At 37.1% G+C, this 21,236-nt stretch overlaps 1 protein-coding gene across 1 annotated transcript; it reads left to right on the plus strand.

The window, feature by feature from the left end:
* The first annotated feature begins 1,038 nt into the window (after positions 1-1,038).
* LOC141646795 (uncharacterized) lies at positions 1,039-19,364 on the plus strand. The gene is made up of 5 exons (XM_074454756.1): positions 1,039-1,044; positions 1,645-1,832; positions 3,063-3,116; positions 3,570-3,595; positions 18,520-19,364. Exons 1-5 carry the CDS (start codon positions 1,039-1,041, stop codon positions 19,362-19,364), a joined length of 1,119 nt encoding a protein of 372 aa, XP_074310857.1.
* The last annotated feature ends 1,872 nt before the right edge of the window (positions 19,365-21,236 follow it).

The raw sequence follows: 21,236 nt of genomic DNA on the forward strand, positions 1-21,236 counted from the left end.
GAATAGTATGGGGGTTAACTAGTATTATCCTATTTTGATATATCGTAATTGTACCTAGGCAGGATTGATTATAATAAAAGTAATGCAAATAAAGTAAATTATAAGACAAAGGAATTTGTACGTGGAAAACCCTTGAATGGGAAAAAACCACGGGCACCAAGCCAGGAGAGGATTTCACTATGATATTGAGAGAATATAAATATGATAATGACAATGTTTGTAATATTTCTCTAAGTGTTGTGTGGCTTGTAAACTTGTAGAGCGTAAGTTGTGTACGTTGAAGTGTGTCTTGTCTTCCCAAATGATCTTCAAATGCTCCTTATATAGGCAGGCTGAATGGCTGCCAAATCTTTGTACTTAATGCTGAATATTCCTCCTTAATTGCTGTCTTTATTGCGCATTAATGCCTATTAATGCTCCTTGTTTATGACAGAATCTTCATCATCAATATGCTCTTAATTACCATATTAATATGGTAATAATCCTATATAATTATCCATGAATTGGTCAAATGTTGACGTTACACTTGACCGTTGTCCTCTCCGGCCTGGCGCCTGTCTCCTGATACCCTGATGGCTTGACGTCCTGACACCCTGATTGTCAGGCCAGGGTTGAACTTGATCCTGAAGATGACGCGGGAGTCTAGGCTCATCAGCTGGTGCCAAACTTGGACTACCCTGACGGACCTGCCCTGATCGTCAGGCCGGGGTAGAATTCCATCCTGTCAGTAGTGCGAAATTCCAGGCCCAACAATTGCCCCTTATCTCCTTATTATCGATGGGTCAGGCTAGAAATAAGGAGATAACCTTCTCTTTTCATCTTTAGACGACTTCTCCAGGATGATACAGCGCGATTCATCATTAAGAAAATGACTAGTTGCAGTAAATCCCAATTTTTATCGTCTATAAATAACTTCTTCACTTCATGCTTTACTACCCATCAAAACTTGATCAATCCCTCTATAATTCTCCCAATCTTTCTTCGATCTTTGTCTTCAACCTTCGTCTATTTTCCCAAAAATTACCAGAAAATCTAACTATGGCTGTAAAAAAGAAAATCAGCCAGGGTTGCCTTTGCTCCTGGCACACCTTTCGTCCCAAACCCTGAAAATATTTCTGAAGATAAGCCTGAATCTTCTGGAAATCAACCCATCACTCTTGGAGATGCATCCTTGCTCTAGTTGTTGATAATGTCACCATCTTCTACAAAAAAATGAGCCGATGAAGGTTCTCGATGAATAACACTTTTTCCTCAATCGTCTCAAACCTAAGTTTGAGAAAATTTTGAAGGATGAAGGGATCATTCCTGCTGATTCTGACGTATAGATTCTTGAAAATTCTCCCATTTGGGTGGACTGGTTATATGTATCAGGGCCAACTTGGTTGGGCCTGACCTGGCGTATCTTAATTATGATGCATGCGTTGGTGGTAAGTACCCTTCAACTTTTGTTTGTCCTGTACAAATTCTGTTAGTACTAAGGAAAGCAGGAAATATTTAAAACGATATACCTTCTTTGGAGTTGATGATTAGCTGTCAAATAGTTATTATCCCTCTGAAAGGGTAACTTCTTTCAGGGCAATTTTTCTTATGGAGAGGTCGTGGCCATTCTGCTGTAGGGTGGAATGCTTTCTTCGTTGTTTGCAGGCTAGAGTCTTCTCAGGGTTCTTAAGCATGTTAGGCCTTCTCGGGCTTCAACTTTCGGCAGTGAGACTTGAATGCCAGGCTTGCCAAAGTCAAGCAGGAAAGTTCACTGGTGGTTGGCCTGTCTTCAGTACTGGAGCTTACCTTGATAAGCTAATTGATCTGACTGATGCCTCTGCCATTCCTACTCGGTATATTCAATATGTTACCTTGTACGTATGATTCAATCATGTAGCCTACGTACAGTTGACCTGGCTTGTCTTTGCCCCACCATATGAATCAGTAATGTTTGCTTTTTTATCAAGTGTATTCGCGGAGTATGTGTGTCAATGTTCATTGCTGCGATAAGGCAGGGTAAGACAAGGATTATATTGGAAAAGTATCCTGAGCCGATGAAGGCTAGTATGTTTCTTGAGAAAGAGGAATTATGGCGCTCGGTCAGGCGAGGAATAATTTCTGATCGGTGTTAGTATCTCGCCCTTACAAGAGGGATGTTATTCGCATAAATGTCAAGCAATGGTATTTTGTCCAACCAAGGAGAATGTCCTTGGTAGAATCATTAATCATTTTGTACATTTGCCCCGGGGGAATGTCCTTGTAAAGACAATTTTATATTTTGTTGGTCCTAGTCAGGGAGATTATCCCTAATAGGATAGATATACATTTTGCTACCTTTGCCCCAGAGGGTAAGGGTTTTATTAATGATATAAAGATCGTCTTTCAGGCTTGCTTTGTTTAATCCGGTCATTCTTTTCAAACCTGTTAACCTGTTTAACCTGTTTTCTTCAAACCTGTTAACCTGTTTTTTTTAGTGTTTGCTCCTGTCTTGCGATTAAAGTCGTCGTAAGTAATTCAACCATGTATGGTTTTTGCCATAGTGGTTGAAGGGGTGGGAAAACCGGCCTGTCAGGAGGGCTTATGTCCCCTGCCTAGCTGGAGGGCTTGGTATTCGGCCTGTCAGGAGGGCATTTAGACTAAGTGGTTGGGAGAGAACACCCTTGCACCTGTCTTGCTGCGTCCAGCCGGTTGTAATCCGTGGCAGTAAACCTAGTCAGGTCAGGCAATTATTTCATGCCTGATTGGTCCTGACATTTACTGTATCTGGTAGTTTTTACCAACTCGTCAGGCACAGTCAAGTGCAAATTTTTGTTTCAAAAATATATAGTAGAGTAGCCCTCAATCCTGAATATTTATGCATATAAACATTTATCATGTATAATTGTTCGGGATTCAAGTAAAACAAATTTGGTTAGAACATCTAGCATGTGAAATGCAAACACATAGGCAGGAAAAGAATGCATATTGTCACGTAACATGTTTCATGAAAGGCACGGCATAGCACACATTCAGATGAGTAAGTTTGGAATTTTTACCTAGAACATGCAGAGCAGAAATTACCACAAGTATGATTGTGCTTTTAGGTGGATGACATTCCAAGATATTGGAATCATGTCTCCTTGCAGTGTTTGTGGCATGTAAGGTTCTTCAATCTGTTAGGGTCCGGCTGATATTTGCTTCAATGATATTCGAACCATATCTTTTCATTTAATTCAGCTTGACCATTTGCTTTAGGTTAGCCATGCCCCAGTTCTCAAATTGCTAGGGTGTAGAGATCGGATGTAATAACTTCGACGCTTGATGAATAGTCGGAGCATGCTTATGGCAGGCTTCATATTTCATGTTGTAGTCCAGGCAGTCAGCCCTCAGGGTTGGCCAATAATAACCAGTCTTGAAAACTTTGCTTTGCTTCATGTGGTACGAGACATTTCACGTATGATTTAGCCTGAAATCTTTTAAACAAAGTGTCATTGATAACAAAATAGGTAGAAGCTCTAATGCTCTAGCCTTGCGCCTGCCCTGAGGTAGTATACCTTACAGGAACCAATCATAATAAGGCTTAATCTGTGAATCATTGTCAATGTTGACAGGGTTCACCTATTCTGGCTTGCTGATGGTAGGTTCAAGTAAATGCACAATAGGTACTTTGTTTAAAAATTGTAGGGGTGAAGTTTGAATCAAGGCTGGTCAAAGCTTCAGCCTAGATATTCAGGTCTCTTGGTATTTGCTCAATATCAAATAAAATGAATTTATCGCAAAGTATTTTGGCATATTCCAAATATAAAATCATTTTTTCATTCTTTGCTGTACAAATTCCTTTTATTTGATTTGTAATTAAAAGTGAATCAGTTTTTACCTTTAGGTTTTGAACACCGAGGTTTGTAATTAAATGAGATACGTTGTTCGTAGCTTTGAACTCACAGCTTACGGCCTGTGCTATCATATCTCCCTGTGGTGATTTGAGCACTAATCCTAACCCTGTCCCCCTGGCGTCGGATGCCCCATCTATGAATAGGGTCCATTCTTGGTCTGGGGTTTTATTTTCTAGTTGGTTGACCTCTTTTATCGTGTCCGGTTCCGGTTAGGGCTAAAGTCACCACAAAAGTCGCTAGGGCCTGCGATTTAATCGCTGCCCTGGGTTCAAAGGAGATGTCGTATGTGCTAATCTGTACTGACCATTTGGCCACCCTGCCTGATAGTTCAGGCTTACGTAGGACAGACTTTATGGGTAAATTGGTCCTAACTAATATAGGGTGAGACTTAAAATAAGGATGCAGCTTAGTACCAGACATAATTAAAGCTAAAACATATCTTTCAAGTAATACATACCTCATTTCAGCATCTAGTAGACTTTTACTTACATTGTAGACAGGATGTTGCTGACCTTCCTGTACTTTAACTAGGCATTGACAGTAGTATCAACGAGAAAGAGATAAACCGGCAGGGGTTTTCCTTTGCCTGGCTTGGCCAGTAAAAATGGAGACGATGATAAATATAGCTTCTAATCCTTGAATAATGTTGCCTCGTATTCAGGAGTTTTTTGACTTCCTCGTAGATGTTTATATTTCTTTTAGGGGCAGATTTGTGCTGTTTCTGCCGCACAGACTTCAAAGATGTGTCAATATTGAGCCTATAGGTGATAACTGTTGGAATATGTGTCCTCCGACAATAATGCGATCACAACTGTCGATCATGATGATCACATGTTTAAGTCTCATTTTAAAGAATACAATTGGGAAGTAATATTTTACTTCACAATCGGTCCACACATATCGGTAATGATTGGCTGACTAGAGTTTGACATTACTGTCGTGCGACGGTGGTGATCAGTTGATCCCCTTAGGTCATACCTAAAAGGTAACACTCTTAATTGATTATTTAATTGATCGTATGACGATACGGGTTAATTAAATTACTTAAAATTGACGGACGATTTTGGAAGTAATATTTACGTATCTCATTATAATTTGATTAAATAAGATACGGTCTAAGTGATCGAATTGTTTTGTTACTTAGATGAAATCATTGTTTAAGGAAACAATTGCATTTGAATGAATAATTTATTATAAATACAAGATGTTGTGATTTATAATTGGTAAAATATTTTGGTACAAGTAATTATGAATTACTAAGTCGATTTTGTATATGACGTATTTTTATTAATGCATTGATTTTTAATATGTTAAAAATGCATAACAATTTTACATGACATGTGACATGTGACAAATTGACAAAGATAAAATGGAGTCCATTTTATCTTAATATGGACCGATTTAGTAGGAGTATTAGGAAAATATTATGTTGATTAATTAAGTGGAAAACATAATCATTTTTCCTAAACCTAGCCATGCATACCTAGTGCCTCTTGTGAAGAACACCTTGCTCATGCATTGGCCCTCACAACCCCTCCCTCTACCCGGTTTTGTCATAGAGAAAACCATGGGTTTTTCTCTAATTTTTACCTAATATACTACTTGAATAGTTAGTGTAATAATAATTCATTCTACCATCTAAAAATATAGTTTTAGAGAGATAAAAATTTCTTCCTTCTTCTTCCTCCTCTTGACCGAAATTCCAAGAGGACAAAAATATTTTTGGGTCAATTTTATTCAAATTAATATTGTTCTAGTATCAATAATATTAATTTTATTAAGTGATTACCTTGGGTATTATTCCTTGGGAGGGATTCTATACTTGAATCCTTTGTTCTTCTATTTTAGGAGTGCTCAAGAACAAGTAAGAAGGAGATCTTACTTGTGCCCTTTGATCCGAAATATCAATGTAAGAATGATGATTTCTCCTTAATATTTACTTATGTTTGCATGCATAAGATCTATTTAATTTTATGACTAAAGTAAATTTAAAACATATATGAATATGTTATGTAATGAGATATAGATTTCTAACAAGCGGTATCATGAGCCTTAGGTTGTTTTCATGCAAATCGGTTATTGTTTTTCCGAGTTATACGATTAACATATAAAACTTATAAATTTGTGTTTATTATGATATATCATGAAATTTATTATGCATGTTAAAGTTTCTGATCCTAAAATGTATTTAGGATATTTTGGTTAATTTATGGATTTTTATTGTTCATTTTATTTAATAATGGCATTAAAATGTGATTTTATGATTAAAAATGCCATTTTCGGACTAAAATTAGCTAAACTTCGAATTTTCCAGTGGTTTTTGGATATGTTTTCACATATTTTATTTTTAGATGACCTGTAAATTTTCATAATTTTTGGAGTTCTTATGCTCGAAATATGGATTTTTCATGATAAAAATTGAATTTAAATGAAAAATAGGTTACTATGAGAAATATTTCGAATCTGGTCATAAAAATGTAGTATATTGTCACATGCAATTTTACAAGATGTGTGTAAAATAATAGGCTATAATGAAGTCTCTTTGCATGATTTATGAATTTTTGTTGAAAAATAACATAAATAGTGACTTTAATTAGTATAAATTACTAAAACATACTTCATGACTAAGGAAAAACGTCACATATTGCATTTTATCACCTATTTCAGATCTAAAAGTGAAAAGTTAATGAAAATATTTTTCTCAGGTTTTTATGATTATAATTGATAAATCCGATAAACCGCAACATTGTTTTTCCTGATAAATATCGAAATTTTAACCTAAGTTTTTGAACATTATGAGTGTCATGGTATTTTTCCAGACTGTTCATGAGTTTTAAATTTCAAATTTCAAATTTATTTGAAATTTTTGTGATTTATTTGAAGTTTATAGCATTTTATTGTAATTTTGAGTCCACTAATGAACAATTTTAAGAAATATAAGTTAATTATAGTCAATATGTTAGTGGAGAATAATTTTGAGTCCTAAGTTGGTTAGGGTAATTAACTTGTGCATAAATATGATTTTATGTAATTTATTGTGATTTTAAAAGGTTGAATCACGCAAATCCGTAAAAACCGATTAATATACGATATTGGCTCCTTAAAGGCGATTTAGCATAAAATTGAGCATGTTCATACATATTATAATGCTGCATTTTATTTATGATTGTCATAATTTTATTTTATGTAATTTTTGAATTATGTAATTTTACTTAGTATGGCCTTAATTTTAATTGATATTACCCGAAATGTATGGGAATATCGATTCGGTTGTAATTTATTGTGATCTCGAATCACCGTTTTGTAATTTAATATATTTATTTTTATTTTAATTACAAATGTATAATAGGAAATTATGTAATTTGTTATCTAATTTATTTATTCCGGAGTTCCTTGAAGACGATGCCACTCAAGAAGGCGATCCATTAAAGATGGTGTTACCTCGAGATGCGTGCCAAAACCGAAGTTCAAGGGACCAATGGAGTTGGTTTCCGAATATGTAATAGTTAATTAGATTTTCTATTTTAGGAAGGCCATACTAGGATTTAATTTATGTTTTGCATTTTATTTATATGTTGCATGCATCCCTAAATCGCCATAACTAAAACATGCATTATCTTTTAATCGAGTTTATCGACCGTGTCAATTAAAATTATCGTAGTTCACCGCTTTAGTTCACTTAAAACGTGATATATAATAAATTGACATGACCTCTCGCTAAAAATAAACAATTTAGACTTAGCCTTACCAAATAGTAGAAACCATGAAAACCTATTTCGCGAGGGAGTGCACTCGGCCCTACCGGGGTACAAACCTTGTTACGTAGGGGAAGAGGGTGATTAATGTCTATCCACCGAATTCATATTGATAAGGGATGAATCGGCCCTACAGTGCCCAAGTTGATGTGGATTTGGATCATGGACACATTTATTCGAAATTTGGATTGAGCTCAACGGAAGTATTCGTGACCGTAGTCGCATGTGTTCCGGGCTAAAGATAAATGTTAATGTAATTTTATCGACCAAGAGTTCTAAAAGTAGAATCGATTAAAGCGTTAATCCACCGAGTTATATTGATAAGGGATGAATCGGCCCTACCGTGCCCAAGTTAATATGAATTTGGGTCTTGGAATCATTTATCAAGTTGGGTAGAGGTCACTAGATAAATGCAATAAAACTTGTTTAAATTAAATTTTACGAGTGTTATTATTTTGAAAACGACATATGTTTTATTCCTTTAAATATTCGTTTTGTAGATCGCATCTATTTCTCATAACAAATGGCCACTCCAAACACCAACGCCACACCTCTCACTAATACTTCATGGCTCCGATCCTTCATGGATCGTTGTAAACTTGAAAAGAATGGGTCAAATTTCTCCGATTGGGATGCCCAACTCAAATTAGCCGCCCAAGGTGACGACAAGCTTCGTTACCTCACTGAGGCCTCTCCACCCGAACCTAATGCTAGGTCGAGTGCTGCTACTAGGGAAGCATATGAGGCTTACCACAAGGAGTCCGCCGCAATGAAAAATGTGTTGATTTTTGCGATGGAGGCGGATCTCCAAAGGAGAGCCTTTAAAATGGGCACCGCTAATGAAATCTATTCCAAGCTTGTGACAATGTTTTCACAAACTCTGAGGATCGTCCAATATGAGGCGGTCGCGACATTCTTTGATCTCGACTTTAAGGAGGGCCAAAAGGTTAGCCCTCACGTGCTCAAGTTGATGGAGCTAGTCGAGACTTTGAAAATTCAAAAGGTTGAAATCCCCAAAGAACTCATTGTAGATAGGATTCTACACTCCTTATCCAAAGTCAAAGCATATGTTCAATTCCGGGTGAATTTTAACATGCAAGACAAGGACGTGTCTCTTGAAGAATTGCACAAGTTACTTGTGCAAGCCGAAAGAGACATGTGGTTAAATGTTAACCCACCTAAGGATGTGCTTAACATAAGCACCAAGAGCAAGGGGAAGTTCAAAAAGAATGGGAAGAAGGGTAAGAAGCAAGCTCCCACTTTCACCAAGGCTAAGACTTTTGAAGCTAGCACTTCCAAGATCAAGAAGGGTCCTCTTGATAAATGCCATTATTGTAATGGTGTTGGACATTGGAAAAGAAATTGTTCCAAGTATCTTGGTGACATCAAAGCTGGAAAGATCACTCCAGTAGGTAAATGACTATCCTTTCTTTTATGTTTCTAATTCAACTATGGTATTGTGATACAAAGTTGTGATAATGTATCCCCTTTTTATTGTAAATAAGGCCTCCACCAAGCAAGGACAAGGGAAAGGAAAAGCAAGCTTGAGAAACCATTAAGAAGCTAGGAGTAGCTTCCATGAAGCTTGGCTTTTTATTGTCTTATTTTAATTTATGTTTCGGATTTTAGAACATTTTGATTTCCGTGTTTGACATGGAAATGTTTGATCCTTTCTAAACAATTGTTGTATTTTGGATTATGGTGGCTTGGTTTGCAACCCAAGTCACCCGTTTTATCGTATTTTTCCGTGTTCTAAAATTCGTCTTTATATGCTTGCTCATAGAAACATATGATCATTCACTTAAAGTGATCTAATAGACAACTATAATGATGGGATTCATTATATATCCACAAGCTTAAGGCTTGTGTATGATCAATTATAAAAAGTGATGATTGAGTTGATGAACTCTCTTAAAGGAATGTCAATCACCAAGTACACTTATCAAATCTAAAACTATTAGTCAACCTATGAGATAGTCCTCCTTATACTTCAAAATCATTATTTGTGTCTCATAAGCTATCTTTGAATCTCTAGTGTATTTATTCTAAAGATAGAGTGGGAGAAAAATGAAGACACAAAGACTACGACACAAAGACTACAAAGCTAATTTGTGTACTTGTGAAAATGAGATAAGCACAAGAAAGAATGATTGTATACCTATATAGATAGTGTACTCGAATAGATAAGATCTATGGTCTCGAATAGATGAAATCTACATAACAAAAGAGACCAAGTGATGTAATCAAAAGAATATGTTCTCAAGATGACTACACGAGGAGACCAAAAGAAAGTTTTGGAAGAAGAATGACTAATGTAAAGTCTTAACAAGAGATTTAGCTATATTATAAACGACTTTTGACCAATAGTTTCAACCTTGATATTTACTTAAGAGCCTAAATGAAACAAAGTTGCATCCTCGAAAATAAATGAGATTTATGACTAAAAGTTGCAAAGAATGATATGTCGATATCCACAAGAGCTAAGTTAAGTGTTAAACTACGCTAATGTCATTACTTAACCTCATTATGAAAATAAAATGGTTAAACCTCCTTCCGGAAAGGGTATTTTGAGAAGGACGTGTATTAGATGTAATTCACATTTAAATAATGACATTGCTACGCATCATTATAAAATGAATGAGTTAGAGATTAAAATCTCTTTCCATAAGTTTAAGATTGAAACCTTTTTCAAAATAGGTATTTTGAAAGGATATGATGGGAACATATGTGGTTTTATCTTAATAACTTGACAAAGCAAAATATATATATTTCAATTGAGTAGTCAATTGCGAAACATGTGGAATTAAGTGGGAGTTGGAAATTATCATGTGAAGACATGGAATTTAGTGGGAGCAATCATCGTGTAATATTGATAACTCATTGCTCATTGAGAATGACGAGCTAATACTATCTTTCACTAAGAAGTATTTGAGTTTTCAATTCTGGATGAAAATGGACTATGATGAATCCAATCACATCATGAGATGTTGGATAGGTATTGAGATATACACATCGAATCAACCAGAAACGTAGGTTATTCATGTCAATGAAAATGGAATTTCCATTAGCAGTCATGGTCGTTCATTGAACCTAAGAATGGTTGATCATATGATTATTAGTTACTAATGTTTCCGCCATTAGAATAATCATACATATGTCCAATAATGAATCATATGCATAAGAGCATGATGATTCATTGGCAAGACATAGAAGAATCGTCATGAATTCTCGAGGAGAACTGATGAGCGATTCCAGTTATGGACAGAACACTCTGTTATGTGTCAAGAGGTTGCACATATTGAAGTTCGAACACACGTAAGGATTTATGAAAATCCTAAGCTTTTCAAGCTAAAAGGAGAAATAAGAAGTTTGGAAAGATACTTAGTTGAAGTAAGAAGTTACTCAAAACTAATATTTTCTAATATGCTAGGACTTGTGAGAAGTGCTAGGCTAATCATCTTGACAATAGTTGCAAGACTCTGCAAAACATATACCTAGTGCATTGTGAGTGGGTGGAATACTTGACCAGTGCAAGTCATATCATCCACCACAAATTCGTTGGTTGTGTGATAAACAACCAGAAAGTTCTTTCAAGATAAAGAACCCAAACCGAGGTTGGAAACCTATATGTGTACTTGGTAAGCTTCATGCTATGAGAGATAACATGAATGTAAAGGAAAATGCGATAAAAGAAGTTTGAACACATGGACACATGGTATGTTAAGCTTCTATTGCAATCGACTAGTGTTTATACACTTACGATATGCATCACAAGGTTGTAATAAGGTATTGACTACCCAGATGTGATGTCGACATTCGTCGTTTGAGTTATTATTAACTCACCTTATACTTTGTTACATCCAAACGGGTTGTAGAGACAATTGAACCCCGTTAAAGTGAACACGGATTAGCATTGTATTCGCCCATAGTTACTTACATGAGGTGACGTCTCGAAGTAACTAGAATGTGATGCAATTGATGGCAAGTTCAAGTGCCATGAAGTCATGTGAGAATGACTAGTCGATCACATAGGCAAACTGTTGGGAACACTTTGTCGGGCCTTATGACCGCTTATAGAGTTCTGGCAAATTTATATAGCCTGGTCGTGGCGAGAGCTACTATAGTATTCTAATGAGTAGATTCTTTTGACTAAAGACTGTTCGCCTAAGATGGCACAGTTTCAGATTAACTTTGATTTGTGTTACTACGAACTTCGTAAATGGGGTCAAATGGGCATATTTTGGGTTATGATGGTTGTGGCTAGTCGAAGGGAATAAGTGCGATAGGAATTGTCCACCCCTTGTCAGGGTTATAACAATATCTCAGGGCCACTCGAGGAGTAATAAACTGGAAATGCGTGGCCACGCTCGGAAGATATCTATGGTAGATAAATCCGGTCAATCAGTTATTCTCCAGAACGAGGAAACCACTCTCGATATGATCGCTTGCAAGTACGACCTGAAAGACACCTTGCATTGAGTGGGAGATAGTAAAAGGACAAGAGAATTGGTGACGCACACTTGTCGAGGACAAGTGGGAGATTGTTGGAATATGTGTCCTCCGACAATAATGCGATCACAACTGTCGATCATGATGATCACATGTTTAAGTCTCATTTTAAAGAATACAATTGGGAAGTAATATTTTACTCAAATCGTCCACACATATCGGTAATGATTGGCTGACTAGAGTTTGACATTACTGTCGTGCGACGGTGGTGATCAGTTGATCCCCTTAGGTCATACCGAAAGGGTAACACTCTTAATTGATTATTTAATAGATCGTATGACGATACGGGTTAATTAAATTACTTAAAATTGACGGACGATTTTGGAAGTAATATTTACGTATCTCATTATAATTTGATTAAATAAGATACGGTCTAAGTGATCGAATTTTTTTGTTACTTAGATGAAATCATTGTTTAAGGAAACAATTGCATTTGAATGAATAATTTATTATAAATACAAGATGTTGTGATTTATAATTGGTAAAATATTTATGTACAAGTAATTATGAATTACTAAGTCGATTTTCTATATGACGTATTTTTATTAATGCGTTGATTTTTAATATGTTAAAAATGCATAACAATTTTACATGACATGTGACATGTGACAAATTGACAAAGATAAAATGGAGTCCATTTTATCTTAATATGGACCGATTTAGTGAGAGTATTAGGAAAATATTATGTTGATTAATTAAGTGGAAAACATAATCATTTTTCCTAAACCTAGCCATGCATACCTAGTGCCTCTTGTGAAGAACACCTTGCTCATGCATTGGCCCTCACAACCCCTCCCTCTACCCGGTTTTGTCATAGAGAAAACCATGGGTTTTTCTCTAATTTTTACCTAATATACTACTTGAATAGTTAGTGTAATAATAATTCATTCTACCATCTAAAAATATAGTTTTAGAGAGATAAAAATTTCTTCCTTCTTCTTCCTCCTCTTGACTGAAATTCCAAGAGGACAAAAATATTTTTGGGTCAATTTTATTCAAATTAATATTGTTCTAGTATCAATAATATTAATTTTATTAAGTGATTACCTTGGGTATTATTCCTTGGGAGGGATTCTATACTTGAATCATTTGTTCTTCCATTTTAGGAGTGCTCAAGAACAAGTAAGAAGGAGATCTTACTTGTGCCCTTTGATCCGAAATATCAATGTAAGAATGATGATTTCTCCTTAATATTTACTTATGTTTGCATGCATAAGATCTATTTAATTTTAAGACTAAATTAAATTTGAAACATATATGAATATGTTATGTAATGAGATATAGATTTCTAACAATAACATCAGCATATACTTCAATTGTATCAAAATGAGATCAAGCAAAGCCATATATATATATTTATATATTTTTTTTTTTTTTTAGAAACTTACTAATTCAGGCCTGACAGAATCAGGGGAGTGAGATCTTATTAGGACATGCATGTCAGGGTACTCATACCTGATCTATTTCCATGCAGGATGATGCTACACATGTGCCCCTAACTGGGTACTGTAATTGCTAGGTAAGAAACTTACCTGACTCGGAAGGCTTTAAGGTTCCAAAATAACAGTCCAGGGCTAATTTTTGTTCAGGTCAGAATCCGGCCTGTCAGTTTTGGATGTCCTTGACTGGTTTTGGTAATTGGAACTCCAGTATTGCTTTAATCTGTTCTTGACTGACTGTTATGTCTCCTTTAATCACCATGTAACTCATAAACTTACCACATGTCACATAAAGTTGCACTTGGCAGGACCGAAATATCTTACAAGGATATCACAAGTAGCTTATAAATGATACACGTGAATTATAAATCACAACCATGTTAACTAGCAGGCCAGGATAGATTATGTCTCCAAACATTCATGTTGTGTAATGTGTGTAACATGTTAATACTAAAAATTCTATTGATCAAAGGTTCTAGAATCGTGCTAGACATGCTTGATATATAATAAGGAAAATTTAATGAGTAATCATGTAAGGATTCATAACAGTAATATGATAATAGATCTAAGTGTATCAGGATCAATGAGTCAGGTCAGGTTGATTCATCTTTCAAAAAGTCAGTCAGGCTAGGCTAAGCTTGACTAACCCTGGCATATCAGGACAGCCCAAAAACTATCATATGTAACATGGTCACTTAAAAAGTATTTGATTCGTATCTACCTTGCAATATGTGGTACGATGACATATTTATTTAAACGTTATGCAAAGAATAACAACTTACCATTGCAGGAATACTTGAATACCTTTATGTTTTTTGCGCTATGGCGGTAGAAGGACTGACCTGACCTGACCAAATCTTACAAATAATCAGGCTAGCATTCTCTGCCTTGAAAGGGCTGACCTGTCCTGATCAGATCTTAAGAATAATCTGGCTTTGGTATAACCGTTCAGGGTTGAACTGAATATTCAGGCTTGAAATGATGATCAGGCCTGCACTGATACTGTTTATAACTAACTTGGAAGCCTGTTCCGGTCAGGACTAAGTTTTCCAGCCAGGCTCGAATTCTTTGAAGTTTAAGGTTACATTTCCTAAAAACATCAAATTATTATAATTAGGAAAATTCACCGTAGAATAAAAGCAAGTACCAAAATTTTAAGATATATTTCTTATACTTTGCAAAAACATGTATTAGGTATAGGAAAAACTTATCTTTGAATTTCTTTAGTGACAAATATGCCCTTGAATTCCACATTCTCCTTAGGCAACACCGGAGGTTGTAACACTTATGATCGTTGGAAGGACTTTTGACTTGTTTTAGTAATATTTCTCTCGGATCTAGCATTTCTTCGTTCCAAACGAGAGTTATAAAAAACAATTGTACCAATTTTTCTCAAGGTTCTCAAACTTGTGAGAAGAAAAAATCTTGTGAACATTTTTGTAGGATTAGTAAACTAGTTGCCCCACGGTGGGCGCCAATTGTTTTGTCCATATTTTGCGCAAGGCTGGAATATGACCAGGGTAGAATAGTATGGGGGTTAACTAGTATTATCCTATTTTGATATATCGTAATTGTACCTAGGCAGGATTGATTATAATAAAAGTAATGCAAATAAAGTAAATAATAAGACAAAGGAATTTGTACGTGAAAAACCCTTGAATGGGAAAAAACCACGGGCACCAAGCCAGGAGAGGATTTCACTATGATATTGAGAGAATATAAATATGATAATGACAATGTTTGTAATATTTCTCTAAGTGTTGTGTGGCTTGTAATCTTGTAGAGCGTAAGTTGTGTACGTTGAAGTGTGTCTTGTCTTCCCAAATGATCTTCAAATGCTCCTTATATAGGCAGGCTGAATGGCTGCCAAATCTTTGTACTTAATGCTGAATATTCCTCCTTAATTGTTGTCTTTATTGTGCATTAATGCCTATTAATTCTCCTTATTTATGACGGAATCTTCATCATCAATATGCTCTTAATTACCATATTAATATGGTAATAATCGTATATAATTATCCATGAATTGGTCAAATGTTGACCTTACACTTGACCGTTGTCCTCTCCGGCCTGGCGCCTGTCTCCTGATACCCTGACGTCCTGATTCCCTGATGGCTTGACGTCCAGACACCCTGATTGTCAGGCCAGGGTTGAACTTGATCCTGAAGATGACGCGGGAGTCTAGGCTCATCGGCTGGTGCCAAACTTGGACTACCTTGACGGACCTGCCCTAATCGTCAGGCCAGGGTAGAATTCCATCCTGTCAGTAGTGCGAAATTACAGGCCCAACAGAGTGTATCTAGTAATTTAAAGAAATGTATCTAGTAATTTAAGAGAACGTATCTAGTACCTTAAAGGTGTGTATCTACTACGTTAAAGAAGCGTATCTAGCATCATAAAAACAATTGTCAATACATCTTAATTTCATCACGAACATGAATACATATTTCGTAATCGATTCATTTACAAAACAATTGTCATTTTCCCGTTGACTTTCCTAATGTTGCATATAATTCACTATTTTAGTTCCCACAGTACATGTCAAAAGCAATTAAAAGGCTCCGTACTTCTTCCTTTTTCATTTTTTTTGAGCAAAAATGTTCCATACTTTGTTTACATTGCATTGCTTAGTTGTACTGTGAAACAAGAATATGATATACAGGAATATGATTTTGTTCCTCATCCACAATGGTTCACAACCACATACAGTATATACTTTCCTCATCCACAATGGTTCACAACCACATACAGTATATACACAGTATAATATTTTCAGATACACAAGTTAGTACTTCCAGATACACATACTACTACCCTCAGATACATATGGTATAAATACTAGACATACTAATAACCTAGATACACATGTCATTACAGCTAGATACACATCTTATAAAACCTAGATACACATGTATCCGACTTCAAATACACATGTATCTAGAGTTTGTATATGTGTATTTAAGGTACTATTCTGTGTATCCGACTTCAAACCACCACGGTTGGGCCACCTCACGCCAGAATCACCTACCACCCACCTTTACACCACCAGCACCAACCACCACCGCCAGCCCACTACCGCTACCACTCTCCAAAACACCACGAATCCACCGCTTTCATACCCACCACATTAACCCAACAATTTACAGCTACCTATCCCACCATTTTGACCGCCATTACCACTGGCCCAACCGTCGACACCGCCTTTAAACTAGGCAACGGACCCTTTAAATCGTTCCCCATCAACTCAAGGACCACAAGATTTGGAAGGTTGGCAATTTCAGGGGACAAAGAGCCAGACATCTTCTGATTTCCAAGCTGAATACGATTGACCACATTGTTCTCACAATGAACATGTTCCCAATTACACGGGTCTGCATCAAACCAACTAACAATCGACAAAGAAAGCTTCAGATTTTGTTTCACTTGATGCCCTGGAACACTTCACCCACATCGTTTAGACGGATATCCCACCTGCAATATACATGAACTGTCATCAGCTTCCTATAATTACATTTTAATATCCAAATTTCAATTGGGCTTGCTTGGTTCGAGGTAATTGATCTCGTTTTTAAAAAAATATTGTGATTGAAATCACAGATCTATGATGTTAGTGTGTGTGTGTGTGAGGGTGAAAATCCGGTGACAAATACAGCTAAGGTGACTCGTCAGTGATGATTGGAACCAGAAGTGCGTCGATGTGATAAATTGGGTGACACATCTTGTCGTTGCTGGGATCTGGGTCGTCGGAGGAGCGTCGTCGTCTAGGTTGTCGGAGGAGTGACGGCGGTGGCAACCCAACCTGTTGGTCGGCAATGGCGTGACAGTGATGACGAGGTCGGTTGGTTGGGTGGCTGTTGTTTGAAGAGGATATGATAGAGTACGGGGAAGATGTGGTTTTGGTCTTTCAATTGTTTAGTCTAATTAGTCTATTGGTTTTATTAGTTCGCACAGTTCGCACTGAACTTTAGGTTCGCACGAGATCCTATTTATATATATATGCTTAAAAGAGGAACTTTTGAAGCGATTCCATTGGTTATTGCTTTTGATACATTGTAAATTGTTTGATACATGGTAGAATAGTATTAGAGTCGATCAAAAGCGGGCTAAGGCCGGACATGGGCCAGGCCCATCTGCTAAAAAAGTGTCCGACGGGCCTTATTTTATAGCTCAAGCCCGCTAAGCGGGTCAGTTTCCACTGTCTGTACCCGCCCACTTGAAAAGAGCAAGCCAGCCCGCGGGCCTGACTAAAATCAAATACATAAATTAGTGTTTTTATTAAAACACGAGTTTGTATCGCTACATCCCACTAAAACTTAACAATTGTCTTTAAAAGCTTACCCTTAACAAATTTTACTAATTTGCAAATGATAAGTTTACTAGATTTTGGAAAAAACACAAGTTTGACAATGTTCTACTACAACATCAAAAATTCATTTTTGCCTTGGTCTTTGTGCGGCATTGTTAGCGGTTACATACACTCCCGTGTAATAAATACTTAAAAGGTACTATCTTTATACGGCAATCCCGTTAGCATGTCCATTCTCGAAGAATCGTTATACGACAAGGGTTAATACTGACAATCTTCCACTTATACGTAAGGCATACGTATTCATTTACGCTAACTAATTGGTTTAAGTGTACAAATTGTAAGTGAAATGAGCAGAGAACGTCGGAGGATTGAGGGTTTTTGAGATCTTTTATGAGGTACTTTTAATAGCGGGCCTAGCGGGCCGCCTATAGGCAATTTTGTTTAGTCCAAGCACGTCCATTTATTCTAGTAGGCCTTGTTTTCTTGTCCGTTACCCGTTAATTTTTATTTTTCTTGTCCAAGCCCGCTATTTTAGCGGGCCGACCCGCACTTGATCAGCTCTAAATAGTATATGTAGTGTTTGGTTGAGATAGTCGTGTTTAGTAGAATTGATAGAGTCTTAGCTAATGACCAGTGGATTAACAATGGCCCTTCAGGTATTGCCTCATTCTTACCTGAGGGACTATTTGATCATAGCCCTTGCATTATTCGTCTTTGGGATGAGATTGATAGGAAACCATCTTGCTTCAAGTACTTTAACATGTGGGGCAAGGATGATAGATTTAAGAGTACTGTCATGGATGTTTGGCAGCAACAGATCAAGGGTTGTAAGAGCTTTCAAGTGGTTAAGAAGCTCAAGCTCCTTAAATTCCCTCTTAGGCAGCTGAAAAAAGAGGGGTTTGGGGACATAATCAACACTGCTAAGGTGGCTCAGCTTCTACTTGAGGATATTCAGAAAAAGCTTCATCAGGATCCACATAATGTCAGCTTGCAGACTGAAGAAAGAGCTGCTGCTAAGTCCTATAAGGAACTGAATGAGGCTAGGAATATGTTCCTTAACAAAAAAGCAAAAGTTCAATGGATGAAATGTAATGATGAGAACTCACACTATTTTCACAGCTCCATCAAGGCTAGGAGAGCTCTCAACAAAATTCTTTCTATTAAGGATCAATTTGGGGTACTCTGTTCTGATAATAAGGCCATTGAGGATGCTTTCTTGACCTATTACAAGGATCTCCTAGGCAGCTCTAAGGATGTTGTTAGAGTGAACTTAGGAGTTGTGAGGAGAGGCAAGTGTGTCAATCATCAGCAAGCTACTGGTATGATACAAAGGGTCTCTGATGCTGAAATCAAGGAAGCACTTTTTGCTATCCCCATTGATAAGGCACCTGGTTCTGATGGTTACACATCCTGCTTCTTCAAAGACTCTTTTGATATCACTGGAAGTGATGTTATTCAAGCTGTGCATGAATTCTTTGAGAATGGCAAGCTGCTGGAATAACTAAATGCCACTATGGTGACTCTGATTCCTAAAAAAGACTCTCCTGAGACTGTCATGGACTTCAGACCCATTGCCTGTTGCAATGTCCTCTTCAAATGTATATCAAAAATCATTTGTGCCAGATTGTCCAAGGTTTTACCTGACATAGTCAGTCCTAATCAGAGTGCATTCATACATGGGAGAGAGATTGTGGATAATATTCTCATCTGTCAAGACCTGATGAGGCTTTATAACAGGAAACAATGCTCTCCTAGAGTTCTGATGAAAATTGACCTCAGGAAGGCCTACGACTCTATTGAGTGGAATTTTGTTGAAGACATGCTCATTGCTTTGAAATTTCCCACTCAAATGGTTAAATGGATAATGCAGTGTGTTACAACTCCTTCTTACACTTTGTCACTGAATGGCTCTCAGTTTGGCTACTTCAAAGGGAGAAGGGGCTTAAGACAAGGGGACCCCTTATCTCCCCTTCTCTTCACCTTGTGTTTAGAGTATTTCACAAGAATCCTGGCTGTGGTGACTCTCAGACCTGAATTTAAATTTCATCCTTTGTGTAGAGCTTTAGGCCTCTGCCACCTTGCATTTGCAGATGACCTATTGCTCTTTTGTAAAGGAAATGCTAGTTCTGTCAAGATTCTGATGAGGGCTATGCTTACTTTTTCCTTAGCTTCTGGCCTCACCATTAATTCTAGCAAGTCTGATGTGTATATGAATGGCTTGCCTGAGTCTGAGGTAGCACACATTCTGAATATTACTGGCTTCAAGCAAGGAAGTTTTCCCTTTCGTTATTTGGGGGTGGACATTTCTTACAAGAGGCTCACTAATCATCAATGTAACAAGTTGGTGGATAAAATGGTGCTTAGAATCAGGAGTTGGGGGGCTAAACAACTTAGTTATACTGGGAGATTAATTCTAGTCAAAACAGTGTTATCTCAGCTTCACTGTTATTGGGCTCGAATTTTTCTCCTCCCTAAAGGTATCATGACCAAAGTGACTATCATTTGTAGGAACTACTTATGGTCAGGTGATAATGAGTACCATAAAGTCCCTGCTGTGTCTTGGGAGAACTGTTGCCAGGATTAAACAAAGGGAGGTCTGGGAATTGCTGACTGCTATCTCTGGAATGTGGCTAGCATTGCCAAATACTCCTGGTGGATTGCTAACAAGAAGGACAGTCTTTGGGTGCGTTGGGTCCATCATATCTATATTAAGCAGACTGACTGGTGGAATTACTCTCCTATTATTAACTCCAGCTGGGTTTGGCGCCAGATCTGCAAGGTTAAAGACAAACTGAAGATGGTAATGAATATCCAACACTGGATTCAAAAACCCTTCTCTTCTGAGCAGACTTATGACTGTTTGATGACTACTGGAGAGCAGGTGCCTTGGGGTCCCTTTATTTGGAATCGCCTATGCTTACCTAAAGTTAACTTTATTACATGGCTTTTTGCTAAGAATAGGCTGCTTACTAAGCAACGGCTTCTAAGGTTTGGGGTTTTATCTGATGGTCTTTGCTGCATTTGTGCTACTGCCCAAGAGTCACAGGATCATTTGTTTTTTGGCTGCCACTTTAGCATGCAGTGTTTGCAGTTGGTGAGTCAATGGCTGGGTCTGAATTGGTCTAGCATTTCCTTGGATGATATGCTTCATTGGAAAGTCAGGAGTCTTTTGAAGAAACAGGTTGTTATGGCCTGTATTGCGAGCTTGATCTATAGCATATGGGCGTGCAGGAACTCTGCCAAGCATGATGGCTGCATTCCTAGACCAACCAGGGTGCTTCAGCAGGTTCAAAGTATGGTTAAATTTCGGTTGCAGGTGATTTAATCAGAAGGTAATCTACTCAAAAGTCGACCTTGGCTCGTAGCTAGGAAC

This window comes from Silene latifolia, chromosome 1 (assembly GCF_048544455.1).
Source record: "Silene latifolia isolate original U9 population chromosome 1, ASM4854445v1, whole genome shotgun sequence".
NCBI classification, from domain to species: domain Eukaryota; kingdom Viridiplantae; phylum Streptophyta; class Magnoliopsida; order Caryophyllales; family Caryophyllaceae; genus Silene; species Silene latifolia.

Coding starts and splice junctions, on each gene's coding strand:
- LOC141646795 (XM_074454756.1), top strand. Junction 1,833..3,062: donor GCCTCTGCCATTCCTACTCG/GTATATTCAATA, acceptor TTGTGCTTTTAG/GTGGATGACATTCCAAGATA. Junction 3,117..3,569: donor CCTTGCAGTGTTTGTGGCAT/GTAAGGTTCTTC, acceptor CAATGTTGACAG/GGTTCACCTATTCTGGCTTG.